This window comes from Arachis hypogaea, chromosome 5 (assembly GCF_003086295.3).
Source record: "Arachis hypogaea cultivar Tifrunner chromosome 5, arahy.Tifrunner.gnm2.J5K5, whole genome shotgun sequence".
Lineage (NCBI taxonomy): Eukaryota > Viridiplantae > Streptophyta > Magnoliopsida > Fabales > Fabaceae > Arachis > Arachis hypogaea.
The window spans coordinates 91,928,651-91,942,628 of record NC_092040.1 but is presented as its reverse complement, the minus strand read 5'-3'; the positions used below and the strand labels follow the sequence as shown (position 1 = coordinate 91,942,628).

The 13,978-nt window shown below is 32.7% G+C and overlaps 2 protein-coding genes across 4 annotated transcripts; one reads left to right on the top strand and one right to left on the bottom strand.

Moving 5' to 3' along the window:
- Positions 1-922: 922 nt before the first annotated feature.
- On the top strand, positions 923-4,766 carry LOC112801923 (putative glucose-6-phosphate 1-epimerase). Its single transcript, XM_025844872.3, has 9 exons — positions 923-1,176; positions 1,348-1,497; positions 1,881-1,955; positions 2,690-2,746; positions 2,830-2,984; positions 3,121-3,252; positions 3,365-3,467; positions 3,631-3,730; positions 4,309-4,766. Exons 2-9 carry the CDS (start codon positions 1,420-1,422, stop codon positions 4,524-4,526), a joined length of 918 nt encoding a protein of 305 aa, XP_025700657.1. The 5' UTR covers positions 923-1,176; positions 1,348-1,419; the 3' UTR covers positions 4,527-4,766.
- A 309-nt stretch (positions 4,767-5,075) lies between these two features.
- LOC112801921 (golgin candidate 6) lies at positions 5,076-13,557 on the bottom strand. Of its 3 annotated transcripts, none has more exons than XM_025844870.3 (20): positions 13,413-13,557; positions 13,242-13,293; positions 12,996-13,045; positions 12,473-12,600; positions 12,344-12,396; positions 11,484-11,630; positions 11,276-11,349; positions 11,117-11,186; positions 10,800-10,853; positions 10,615-10,710; positions 10,062-10,112; positions 9,903-9,989; positions 9,708-9,818; positions 9,543-9,614; positions 9,077-9,262; positions 8,809-8,912; positions 8,517-8,565; positions 8,295-8,360; positions 6,481-7,248; positions 5,076-5,941 (listed from the first exon to the last, which is right to left on the bottom strand). In XM_025844870.3, the coding sequence occupies exons 2-20, from the start codon at positions 13,269-13,271 to the stop codon at positions 5,375-5,377; spliced, it is 2,763 nt and encodes a 920-aa protein (XP_025700655.1). In that variant the 5' UTR covers positions 13,272-13,293; positions 13,413-13,557; the 3' UTR covers positions 5,076-5,374. The 3 variants fall into 3 exon arrangements, with proteins under 3 accessions (XP_025700655.1, XP_025700656.1, XP_072093545.1); XM_025844871.3 differs by having other exon boundaries at positions 13,388-13,535; XM_072237444.1 differs by having other exon boundaries at positions 13,242-13,557.
- Between the last annotated feature and the right edge of the window lie 421 nt (positions 13,558-13,978).

Here is a 13,978-nt window from a genome sequence, read left to right as displayed (position 1 = left end):
TATATTAGTAGTTTAATAATTTTTAATTATTAATCTTAGTTATATATTATATATATTTTTTATAATTAAAATTAACAGTTAAAATTACTGAAATATCAATATAATAATATACTTAAACATTTTTTAATAAAATATACTAAAGAGTTGCATGTAAAATTGTAAAGTGACATGACACAGCATATAGAAGTGCTTACGTGTACAAGCTGGACCAACCAGAGGATAACATTTTGATGGTTAACTTCTGAAAAAGACATGATAATGAGGAACAAAAGAATCCGAGGTCACAAAAGGAATTTTAAAATATTATATGTGTTCTTATTTCTTAATAATAATAGGCATTATTAGAGCATGAGGGCAAAAAAGATTCCTTGCATTCATTTCTTTATTGTTGTTTTCCATTTTTCTTGTATCTTGGATAAAAACAATGGAATATAAATTATTAGTTTTGGTGATTATTGTTTGTATAATTATTGAAGGTTATTTATGTAGACAACCTTTAATTATTAAATTTTTTTAAAAAATAATAGAATTATATATCATCATGATATATTTATCTAAAAAATATTTTTTTGGTATATTAATTTTGTATTTTGTATTTTTTTATTTATTTTATACATGCTAAATTTTCTTTTTTTTTTTAATATTATGATACCATGTTGGATACTATATTATAAAATTATTTAACTAAAAATTTAAACGAATAAAAAAATATACACAAATAATTATATTTCTAATAAAAAAATATATTAAGCTTCTTGAAAATAAAAAGGAGGGATATTTTCGATAAAATAACCAAAAATACATGCGAGAAAAATAAACCATACATGTGATTTTGACACCGAAAGAAAAAAAAAATTCATATATGAAAAGTATGGTTGATAAATGTAGGGCATTATTGTCCAAATCCAACGTTAACCATGGTCTCCCTTTTTCCATTCACAATTTTCTTTTTTCTTTTTAATATCCATGACATGCTTTATATATACCATACACATTTTCCAACATGAACTTGCATTGTTGAACACCCTCTTAGAGCACCAAAGACATGAACACTTCAATTCAAGCTTAGTCTTTGACTAAAACACAGCCACCCCATTATTTTCTTTTCAAAGAATTCAACAGCAAAATTGTTTCTTTTTCATTAATTTTAAAAGGGTCCTTTGAGTTGCCAAAAGGGTAAACCTTGGTTCAACCTTACGCTAGTTTCATGTAACATATATATATATATATATATATATATATATATATATGTGTGTGTGTGTGTGTGTGTGTGTGTGTGTATAAAGTTATAAACATGTGTTTCTGTTTCTCTGATATATATATGTTTATGGTTTTGGTTTGTTGAAGCTGGATTGGAGCATAGCGAGAGTGAAGAGTAGAATAAGAACAAGGTTGTTGCATCCAACATCATCATCTTCGATGCCGTTTAACATATATCATGACAAACATGGATTGCCAAGAATTATTTTAACTGAACCTAAGGGTTCTTCAGCTGAGGTTGTTTTTCTTCTTCTTCTTCTTTTTCTGTTTTCTTATTCATGATTTAATCATAAAATATGTAAAGTGCATATTGAAATGAATCCTGAATATATTCTCTTGTATGAGTTTTCTAGGAACAATTTTTAGTATCAAATTCTGAAATAAGATATAGAAGTTTTTAAGTTGGAAATAGTTTTTTGATACTTTGGAAGTGTGAACTTAATTAATAATCATTTTTAGAATTTTTGTATCGAACAATTTTTTTTTTTTTACTTTTTTGTTATTCCTTATTCTGTTTTCTGAAGATGCTACCATGGATTTAACAAAATTGATCTGATGTTAGAAGCTTCAACTTCAAATTTCAGCAGAAACCAATTGTTGTGAATTGATGTGTTTTTCAGGTGCTTCTGTACGGAGGACAAGTTGTTTCTTGGAAGAATGAAAGGAAGGAAGAGCTACTTTTTATGAGCAGCAAGGTAAAGAAGAAAAATAAATAAATAAATAAATAAATAAATAAATAAATTCTTCTACTTTCTTTCGGATCCCGATCCTCTAAAGTTGTATTGTCACTTAGTGAAAAAAGTACACCACTAATCACCATTAAATTAAGATGGTGGAATTCACAGATAATAAATGTTACAAATTTAAAAGTGATCAAAGCATCAGTTTACTATTCTACTAACATTGTCACTTTAGAGGATCTTTTTCCCTTTCTTTTACTAACAACCATAGTGGTGTGTGTCTGGGAATAAGATTCTTTCCACTTTTTAAATCCAATGCATTACAGCAATGTTAACAACAATATACATTAATTTCCATTGAAAATGCATAATTATTAAGAGTTTAATTTTGATGCACTAATAATATAAAGCGTTTTAACAGTCGTGCAATCACATCCGTTCTTTTGGATGACCATTCACGCGGTCAATGTATGTGAAAGGTAGTTATTTTTATTGATATGATGTTATGTAATTAGATGCACGTGTAAAAACTACTTTCTACTAGCAGTGCATCAAAATTAAATTCAATAATTAATTAGTGCTTGAAGTTAAACTCATGTTCTTTCTCAAATCCAAGATCAACTCTCTTAAACGTGGGTGTGAACGTTCCATGTGCTTGTTTGAATTTTTGTTTTTCCAGTCGATAGGAGAAATTTATAAACATGCTTAATTAATGTAATTTATGGGGATTTTTTTTTTCTACCAATCAGGGAAATTGGAAACAGCCTAAAGCAATCAGAGGAGGCATATCATCATGCTTTCTAAGGGTTAGTTTGTTTAACACTTTTTTCATCATACAAAACTTCTTTTATAGTTGCTTCTTTAAGTCCTAAAGTTTTTGAATTTTCAGTTTGGTGATCTTGGTTCACTTGAACAATATGGATTCACAAGAAACAGAATGTGGTCATTGGATAGAGACCCTTCACCTTTACCACCATCAGACAATCAATCATCAGTTGACTTGATACTCAAGTCAACCGGAGTTGACTTGAAGACACCTCGCAGGTAATCATTGATTCAATCCAAATTCTGCATACAGTGTAGTACTGAATTATATCTTTAAAAAAAATACTTGTCAGTTAATCACAAAAGTAGCGAATTGCTTGCCGAAATAGACTGCTTATATGTAAATTTTTCGCAGTTTTGAGTTCCGGCTTCGCATCTCTATCAGTCCTGGAAAGTTGATTCTGATCCCAAGAGTCAGAAACACTGATAACAAAGCATTCTCATTCACATTTGCACTATGCAACTATCTATCAGTATCAGATATCAGGTATGCAAAAGTTTATAGAAATGATTGTTGCTATGAATCAAATTGATTAGTTTGTAACATGTTTCTTAATTAAGTGACTAAGAAAAGTTGAATGAATGGTGCACTTTTGCAGTGAAGTGAGAATTGAGGGATTGGAGACACTTGATTACTTTGACAATCTGATGAACAGATCAAGGTTCACAGAACAAGCAGATGCAATTACATTTGATGGAGAGGTATGAATATATTAAATTGAATTTTGATATTTTCATTCAATTGGTTTGAGGTTAGAACTCACATCATAAGCATAAATTTTTTGTATAGAAAGACATCTCTCTTTTTTTTTTTAATTAATTGATTTGAATTTCATAAATTTCTAATAATTGTGTTACCTTGTAGATTGACAGGGTGTACTTGCGCAGCCCTTCAAAAATTGCAATCATAGACCATGAGAAGAAGAGAACTTTTGTACTTCAGAAGAATGCAATGCCTGATGCAGGTTGTTGAATAGTTAAAAGTTCATAAAAATTTCTACAACATTTAACTACGTATTACTTGTCATCTTAAATTTTTAAATACGGATTTAATCTGTATGCACCATCGGTATAAAATTTCCTAGGATAAAGTATATTTTTTGTTCTTAAACTTTGCTAAAAGTTTCAAATATACTCTTAAGTTTTATTTTGTTTCAATTTTATCCTAAAAGTTTTTGATTCTGTATCAAATATACCCTTGACGTCTAATTTTTCAAAAAACTTAGAACCAATTCAGCAACAATTTTACAAGAACCAACCATCAACACAAGTAAATTAGAGATAGTTATCATGCATTATTACTAGATTAGTCCTAAATTTTTTGAAAATTTAGTTGTCATGGATATATTTGATGCAAATTGAAACAAAAGAAAACTTTTGAATTATTTGGCAAATTTCAAAGAAAAAAAAGATACTTTACCCAATTTCATATTACAAGTACCGATTGAATGACAGTGTAAAACTATTTGACAATATCAATTGGTGCATATTATCTTGTTATGTCTCACTTAACACCTTGTTATATATACTTATATTGGTGCAGTTGTATGGAATCCATGGGACAGAAAAGGCAAGACTCTACCTGATTTAGGAGTTGATGATTACAAGTTCATGATATGTATGAACTCTGCAGCCATTGAGAACCCTATTGTCTTGAAGCCTTCTGAAGAGTGGAAAGGGTATCAAGAGATCTCTACTGTTTCATCTAGCTACTGCAGTGGACAATTAGACCCTCTTAAGGTTCTTTATGGCCTTCACTGATCTAGTTTTAATGCAAGTCAAAATGCTCATTTTTATTTACATGGTCTCTAGGATCCTAATTAGGTGTACATAAAATAGAAAGTGCATGAATATTATTATATCATGCTGAGGCCACAACAAATAATGAGCCTGAGTTTTATCAGCATCATTAAACATTATTAATTATAATTATTCAGCTCTACTGTGTAATAACTGAGAGATGTCATTGACAATTGTTAAGAGTACTATCCATTTTTGTTATGTCAGTTTTGTATTCAATTTGTGAACTTGAATCTTTTCTTGTTTTGATTCAATCTATAAGAATGTATTTCTCATAATATCACAATGTTAAGAGATATAATCATATGTTATCTCTTCCTATCGACTTAAGTTTTTGGAAGAAGTTGTATCATGACACAATAATCTCATAACAAGTAATGATAAATCAAACAGAAACAAGGAGTTCTTTGCATAATAAAGTAGAACCCCCAAAAGGGAAAAAGGGAAAAGTATTAACAAGTTTTTTCATTCTGAACCATATGAAAAGGAAAGGCTGGAGAAACGACTAAATAATAAATAACATAATTTTCATAGATATACAATAACAAGAGAGTCCTCATCTAAAATATCAACAGAATACAAATACTGAACTTTAAATTATTTCTCCAAATTTGATTCGCCAATACTAAAAGGGAGAAATAAAGAGAATGATATTGCAAAAACACCAGCAAGAAACAGGGTCCTGAAGAAATCATAACAGATTCAACCATGGAATATATCTTCTGCTCCATTCTCAACAAATTGTGTTAGACTGTACAATTCAACATGACATGTGTAACACGAAGCTAGCAGGGCGTAGTTGAAATATATTATTCGGCATCATCATCATCATCATCTTCGTCATCTTCACCGGCCCCTGCCTCGTCGCCAATGCCTTCAAGTAGTTTATCAACATCCTCCCCCAACTCGAGCAATCTAGCAGTAAGTCTTTCCACCTTGCTTTGTTCTTGGCCAAGGCATACAAGCAGATCATTCAGCTCTCCCTCACTCTCCTTCTGAGCTTCTTCCCTTGCTTCGGCTTTTATTGCTTCCACATCTGGGAATGTTGAGGGCCCACCTTTCCTAAGTGCTTTCAACTCATTCTCCATTTGAATGTTGGATTGCTCAAGACTATTGTAGGCGTCGGATAGACTCCTTAGATCAGCTTCTATCTTTCCGGCTAAATTCCGGTACATTTCTGCCTCTGATTCAACTTTAGCCTTTTCTGCCTGAAGGTTCACCAACCTTTGAGATGCTTCTTGGAATTCTCTTCGGAGTTTCTCCATTTGGACTCTTTCTGAGGCCCCACTTACTCTTTGGTCAGACTCTAAACTTCTGCTACCTCCACTTGTCTTAGCCAGATCCTCAGCCAAAGTGGCATTTCGAACAAGGAGATCCTGGAATAATGATCAATGATCATACAAAGAACCACAACATCGAATACATATTAAGAATAGTAAAATGATGAATTTCACATTGATGTTTGTTGGACCACACTGGCAACTATAGTTTATGTATTTTCTATTCTTGTAATGCCCTCTATCAAATTCAGGTAATAAAATAGTCCACCATTAAATCCTCCTCCAAGTATCCAACTAAAAGTGATATATTAAGATTCTGAGCCTGCAGTATTAATTTCTTATCATTAGGGATTTATAGAGAAGAAACCATCAGAAATAATCTCGGTTAACAACTTGTTAAACATGTAGTAATGTAGTTGACCGTAGCACATCCTAGCAAAGACTTTGCAAAATAATCTTATCAAGATGCATAACATTAAACCAACACTAGAGTCTCACTTTAAGAAAAATGGTAATGCCAGTTAGAATCACACAAGTAAAATTATCTTACATTTGACGGTTGATTTTAGCACACAAGGAACAAACTCGGGACTTATAAGGATATTATAGAAGGAAAAGATAAGTACAAACAATACCTGTATCTCAGAGCACTGCTTCTCAACAAAAGTTTTCAGCCTCTTTACATACTCGCCGTCACTTTCACCACTTTTCTGCTCTAATTCTGCTGGAACTACCGCCACCTTGATTTTTGGTTGGCTATAAACATCCACAATCTGTTCTCTAATATCTGCCTCCAGTTTTTTGACAAAATTCACAAAGTAAGAATCCAAGACAGAAGAAAGAATTGGATGATCAGGAGATTTCTTTTCAGACAAATCATTTTCATCTACATCTTCAATATCTGCCATGCTGGCTGCTGAAGATCTGGCGAATGATTTACGGGTCATAGATGATTCCACACTGGCAAAAGCAAAGCTCTTCTTCATCTCGTCAAATTTTAGGAAGTATGAACTGAGCCCAACTTTCTGACTTATTGCATCAACAATGGCATATGCATCTTTTCCGTTATCAGTGGATTTATTATAGATAACACATTCACCCAAGATCACTGCTGCAAATCCCCTTATACACACTGTTTCTGACAAATTTGATACGAGCTCAAGAAGATAAGTAAGGTGGGGGCGAGCATCTAGGAAGCACTGTACCGCACTTGGACAGTCTGCTAGCCAGGTAATCAGTAATTTCAAGATAATGACTTCTGTATAAGAGTTTGCTGATGTAATAGACTTTCCATCTTTGCCTTTCATGGAAGAAGCAAGGGCAGAATATTTCACCATTCGATGCAGTAGTGGCTCTGGAGCTCCTAAAGATTGCATGGGTGGCTCTATTTCAATTCGTAAAACCTGCAAGTTTTCTCATAAGATTTTTCTAAACACAACCAAAGTTTCCGTTTTTATGGATAATCTAACAACCAAAAAAGGTACAGCAGAAACAGGTGTATAAGCAGCGAAAACAAAACCCAACAAGACGTTGTAGGGGGAAAAATGCATTGTCTTTGGCTCTTAATTTTACACAACCAGAATATTAAAAGCATTGAAGAAAAATAAACTACCCCCTAAGGTATTAAAACTTCTATTCAACTACTAGAAGGAGAAGCTGCAAAGAGAGGGACAAAAGACAGAGACTAAATAAATAAAAGAGGATATATTAGTGGCAGCAGCATGATTAGCTCTATGGTAATATAATAAACTATTTTAACTTCTCACTTTTTTAAAAGTTAGTGCGTGCATAACAAACAAAAGAATTACAAGTAATACCCAAATTGTTCCCTAACAATTTTTGTATTGATAAATTAGTTCCTAACAAAATAAATAGACAAATTAGCTAGTCCCTAACAAAATAAATAGACAAATTAGTCCCTTGTCTTTTAAAAGTTCAGACAATTTAATTCCCAAATTAGAAAAATTCAGGACGACTTTGTCTATTTTTAAAATTATTTGGGACTAATTTGTCCTGTTATTTTATCAAGGACTAATTTGGCTAATATTCTAAAAAATCAGGCACCAATTTATCAATTTTTTTTACAAGGGACTAATTTGTCCAATACAAAATCACTAGGAATCAATTAGGGGATTATTCAAAAATCATACATCTTTTGGTTTATTAGCATAATTAATTTTCCAGTTGACCAATCCAGTTATCTTCTACACCTATATATAAAGAGAATTGGGGTACTTGATTTGGTCTCGTGGGCCTTTCTCTTAAATAATAAATAAATAAAGTTTCTTCTTCCAAGATTTCGACTCGAGACCATTGGTTATGATAAAATATTTGGTCATTGAGCTAAAAATAAAGCATTTATAGAGAACATGGACTCTGGTCATACCTCGACCAGAATTAGTACTAGAATAAAGCTAAGAATACAATGAGGTAGGGAATTATTGCATACCCTTTCCTTGCAAGGGAGATTGTCCTTCAATATATGAGATAGAACACTTGCAGCTCTGCAACAAATCTACATTATTGACACAATGTTATCCATATGGTTTTTGCTCAGAAAGTAAAAAAAATCAAGAAAATCAATTTCCATTGTACAAGACCAAAACCAAAAAACTATAGTTCATTGAATTGCCACCCAATATCATCATTTTCTAATATTAATATTACATACCTCAAGATCACCACTGTTTTCACCCAAAGTGAGACCATGTAATAGCATGCTGAAATGGAAACAATTTAACAGTATTAAACTGATTGAGAGAAGCATACAAACAAATTGTGATTATTTTGGATTTATAAATGAACAAGGCTTTGTTATATCAAACAAATTTAATTTTCATATCTACAAAATACAATGAATCTATCTGTAAGATTTTGATAAAATGATTATAAGCAATTTTCAACATTAAGTTAATCCAAAAAAAAACTAAGTGCGGTCCTAAAGCATCAACAACAAAGCAAACCTTCCAAAAGACATATTGATATCTTCTTCAAGGGTTGCATGACTCATGGAATATGGCTGTGGAATTAGAGTAGAAGCCAGCATTGATTGCCCATCAGAGTTTTTCTGATTTAGATAAAGATAAGGTAAATCAAAATAGATTGTTGTTTGGGGGGGGGGGGGGGGGATAGTGAAGTAGAAACGGGACATGTTAAAAAAACAAAAGAAAAGAAAAAGAAAAGAAACGTGTATCAGACTTTATTAACTAAAAATCTATATGCATAACCAACCTCACAGAAGCATTTGAAAACATAATCCGCTGCAATGAACTCTTGCATGCTAGAAGTCCTCAAAATGATTCTAAGTATAGAATTTAGAGCAGGCTCAACTTGTGGCTCCTCTCCAAGAATTTTGCTAGCAAGAAGATCACGATTCTTTGAATCTCCAATAATCAGATCACCAATACATTGCATTGCCTATCAGAGTAAAACACTATCAACCCGAGCACCCCTTTTTGAGACAATAGTTCTTGACAACAACCATATCTAGATGTTGTTTATTCTACAGAATGAAATATAACAATGCAACCAAACAAAGATTGCCAGTTCTTTTTATCACTTTAGGATACAAAGGACATTGCATTTTATCTATACAATAAAATGTAACTAGAGCTTTATTACAGAAACTTTTTGCTAGAGGCAAATAAAGAAGAAAACTTTCTGTTTTTGATAGTTAAATTGAGGGAGCATATCTTACCGCACATCGAACTGCAACAGGTGCCCACTGGCTTTCAATACTTAATATCAAAAGATGGTCCAATAGCTTTTTCTACAATCAAAATCAAGTCAACATAAAATGGATGTATAAGATTACCAGATTGCTACTGTCTGCAATCATCACAAGACTATGTTCTTGACAAACCTGAACCAAATTTGCCTTATTTGCCTGTTTATTCATGTCTTTCCCAGTATCAGCCTCGGAACCCTTTATAAGCAGTCTAATGGTTTCTAATGCACTGAGCAGATTGATTGTCTACTAGCAGGGTGTTTATAAAAAAGGTTAGCTATATGGGTTCACTTAAAAAAAAACTTGAGCAAAAATTTGAAAGAATCTAACCTTCTGTTGAGTAAAAGAGAAAGCACTTCCTCTCAGCTTCAAAATTGATATCAATGAATCAAGTCCTATGGTCTCTCTTAACAGTACCTAAACCATACATATTTGAAGTCAGTACCAGGACAGGATTAGAACTGAATAAACAGAACAGAGTCAACAAACCTGATTGGATGCATTGTTACGAAGCAAGTTGTTCAACAATTCAAGGCAGTCCTGCACCGTATCCACAGAATTTGTAATTATTAGATATAAGCTCTTCAACGTCCAATGAAGTTCACTTGACCAAAAATCACAAAAAGCACTTTTCAACACTTGGCATAAACAAAAGGTGATAAATTATACAAATCTGAAGGAATTGGTAATGGAAAGACATAATGTCTCAAAATAGCTTGGGAACATATTGTTCTATAACTTTTTATCCAAATAATAATAATAATAATAATAATAATAATAATAATAATAATAATAATAATATTGACTCGTAAACAAAACTAGCTCATCATAATTAGAAAACAAAACAGGTAAGCTCTTTGCAAGACTCATTTAACTAAACTCCTATTATCTATCCCAAAAGAAAAATATTTGTATGCACAAAGGCTTGAGGAAATCTAAATTTGGAAGCTCCAATTAGAGACCATAACCATGGGTTAGTATGCTTCATCATGAAGCACATAAAACAAATTTACTTAACTTTCTGACAGTATTAATATATCACCTGTACAACAACTCCACCATCTGAATTTCCCTCCTCTCTTATGATACTGAAAATCTTCTCAAATGCACCTTCAAAGACGATAATCTTTTGAATCTCCTATAATCATTAAATAAATTTAAATAAGACAAACACTCTATCATCCAACACAATAAATATAAAAAATACTAGTAGAACAAAAAGTTTACCTCAGCTTCACGCGTCAAGTGAGTAAGAAGCAATAGGGCCTCGTTCCTTATTACCTGGAGGTAAACTTTGATTATTATATTTCAAGCTTTCTTTCAAAATGAGGATCAATAGGCAACCCATATTAGAATATTCCAATTTCCATAGGTAAATACTTTTACAGAGTACCAGATTATCACCAATATAGTTATTGAAATTTTACCAGCCAACATAAATACGAAGGGTTAAACAAATATATATTGTGTAGCCATGTGAGAAAATACAACAATTAAGTTTGAAAAAGTTACTGAGAAGACTGCGGAGCTTTCAAGTCTTGTACCTCGCGATCCATGAGCATATCCATTAGCCGTGTTATTCCACGAGGGATGGTCAATATAGCTTCCTGCAACCTGAAGAGGAATCCAGCAAGTGTCTTTACTGAGAAAGATGATTTAAAAATTTCAGGAACTGATCCAAATCGAATCTATGATACTAATACCTCTGTGGAGAATTAGTGAGAAGGGCAGTCAGCAGTTGCAAAGTATAGTATCGCACATAGAAATCATCCTCTTCCTGTCAAAGTACCCCAAAGGAAAAATGACGAAAACGATATAATGATTATCTATATGCAATATAAGCGTAGAAGTCAAGCAAAATTCTTGCGACATAATTGAAAATACATCCCATGATTAGAAGGAAATTCTTACCAACAGACTTAGAAGGAGAGAGATACTGTCTGCTTCTCTAGAAAGTAAATCAGTGTTCATCAAGGCTGGCTGAACTTCATTACTTGACCCTTTTCCATGATTAATGGGAGTCAGTGCACTTACTAGAGTTTCCAGGGCACCACGAACCTTCATGGACAATTCAATGTAATCTTAACTAATAAACTATTCAGACTTGATACTAGAAGCAAATGGTAGAAATACATGAGAGGGAATTCACATCTGAGAGGGGGAAAAAACGAGGAAAAAAAAAACACACAACCGTAGAAGGGTTGAAAGAGAAATAAAGAAATGCAGCAATGAATTCTCACTCAATAATCATAAACAAACACAATAACAGATAACAAAGCCTATGCCCTATGAGGCTATACACATCATTAAACGAGATTAACAAAAGCAACATATGACACGGTGAAGTAAGTTGAGTAATGCATCAGTATCTCAAATATCTTAAAAGAAAACGGGGGAAATAGACTGAGGAAAGTTTATCATTCCCCAAAGGAAAAAGTAAATAAGTTCACTGGATAAGCTCAAAGCCAAAATTGGGAAATTGCTTTAGGGATGACAGACTGTAAAATATGACCATTATACTGATTCAGCATATTGCATAGTCCTAGAGAGAAGATGGTATTGAGTTCTAGATTTAGCATGGTGAACTGGACTATGAATCTCATATTAAGCTGTCGAAAAACAAGCTCAGAAATTTCACATTCTAGTTTTTTTATTTCTTATTTCCCTTATTTTGTCTAATAACTAATGGTGGACTTGAGGATCAGGGCCCAGGCCTTGAGCAATACAAAACAATTAGAAAGAAGACAAGATAAGGAAGAAAAGTTTGTCACCATTTCAACATCTTCACGCTCTTCCTTTAAGACGCTAAGCATTACAGGAAAGCCTGCAAAGAAGCATTAATCATCAAAATAAAAAATAAATAAAAGGAAAACAGAACAAAACAATTCGTTTAAGTATACCCATGGCGCCAAATGCTAACTGGGAAGCCTGATTTTCTGAGACAACAGCCTGAAGCTCAATAATAGCATTTCTTCTATCATCTCCTAGTTTACCATTGCTTATCCGGTCAAGCAACCGCTCAACATAGCTACAAGATAAATACCAAGCATGTAGCATTAAGTATTAGGAACTCATTAATGTAGTAAGATTAAGCAACAGATTATTCAAAATAAAAATAAATAAATAAGTAGTATCTGGATAATTGAAAACGATGAAATATAGTAAAGGGAAACTAAATACAACACAAAAGATTTAAAGAAAACTAGTTAAGCAGAGTGAATTTCTCACTTAACATTCAGTCAAATGACCAATCCACAATGCGCTTAAACAACATTCGTATAGCAAAGCAAGAACATCGAACATTCTTGAGGTCCCATTACTTTATAAGTTTATAGCATATGAAATCAGAAAAAAGAAAAGGGTAGGAACTGACTACACTTGCAGAAAACTTCCAATTGCAATAACATTTAAGAACTAGTTTACCTATCTGCATCTGAAGAACTCTCGTTGCCGAAAACAAGCCCAACAACCCCCTGCAGCAATTCAAATTAATCGAATTAAACAACTATTAATTTCTAAACAAGCACAAATTCACCATAAACTCAGAGTTAACCCACTATTAAAAAAATGCACAGATATAACTTCTCAAAAACTATATTTTTTTCTTCTTTCTTTTTATTTTGTTATAAAAATACAAACAAAAAAATTGAAATTGAGCTGAAGTATTACCTTGTAACCGGACCTTAAATCCATCTTCATGGATCACAGAGTTCACCAGAAACTAATTCAATACACAATGATGATTGAGGATTTATCAGAACCCTAGAAGAATTCGATTTTGTAATGAGAATGATCGGTGCATGAAAGAAAGGTACCGATCGTAGGAAAATCGAGAGCTACCTTTTGACACAATGACGCTCGCTCCTGTTTTTTATTTATTTTAATTTTAATAAAATTTTTATTTTTTGTTTTGGTTTTGACCATAAGCAGCAACAGCTTGGAGTTTGAGTGTGTTAACGCCTCACTTGTTTTCGCAGATTTGCATGTCTGTTGTCTGTCACCTCAATCATTATGAATGTACAATGGGCCTAACTGAAACGCCAAAAAGCCCATATCCTCCTCATTTTTGGTAGTTGCAAAAGCCCATCTCATATCTACTACATTGGGCTGGTAAGAAGATCCAGGTTCTAAAAAAGGCAGAATCAACCTAATGGGCTCACCAACCAACTTGAGTTGGTCGAGTGGTCAACTCACTCGTCCGCTTAAACAAGTATCGGGAGTTCGAATCCCGTTTTGTGCATATAGCAACTCATTGGCCAGCGATAAATCTTTAAATGAAGCTCAGATTCGCAACAAATTAGTCGTTAACCTATCGGATTGAGAGATACCATTTGGATAAAAAAAAAAAAACTAATGGGCTCACCTGAAATTTTTGTGTTAAATGGATAAAAAAAAATAAATTCGTT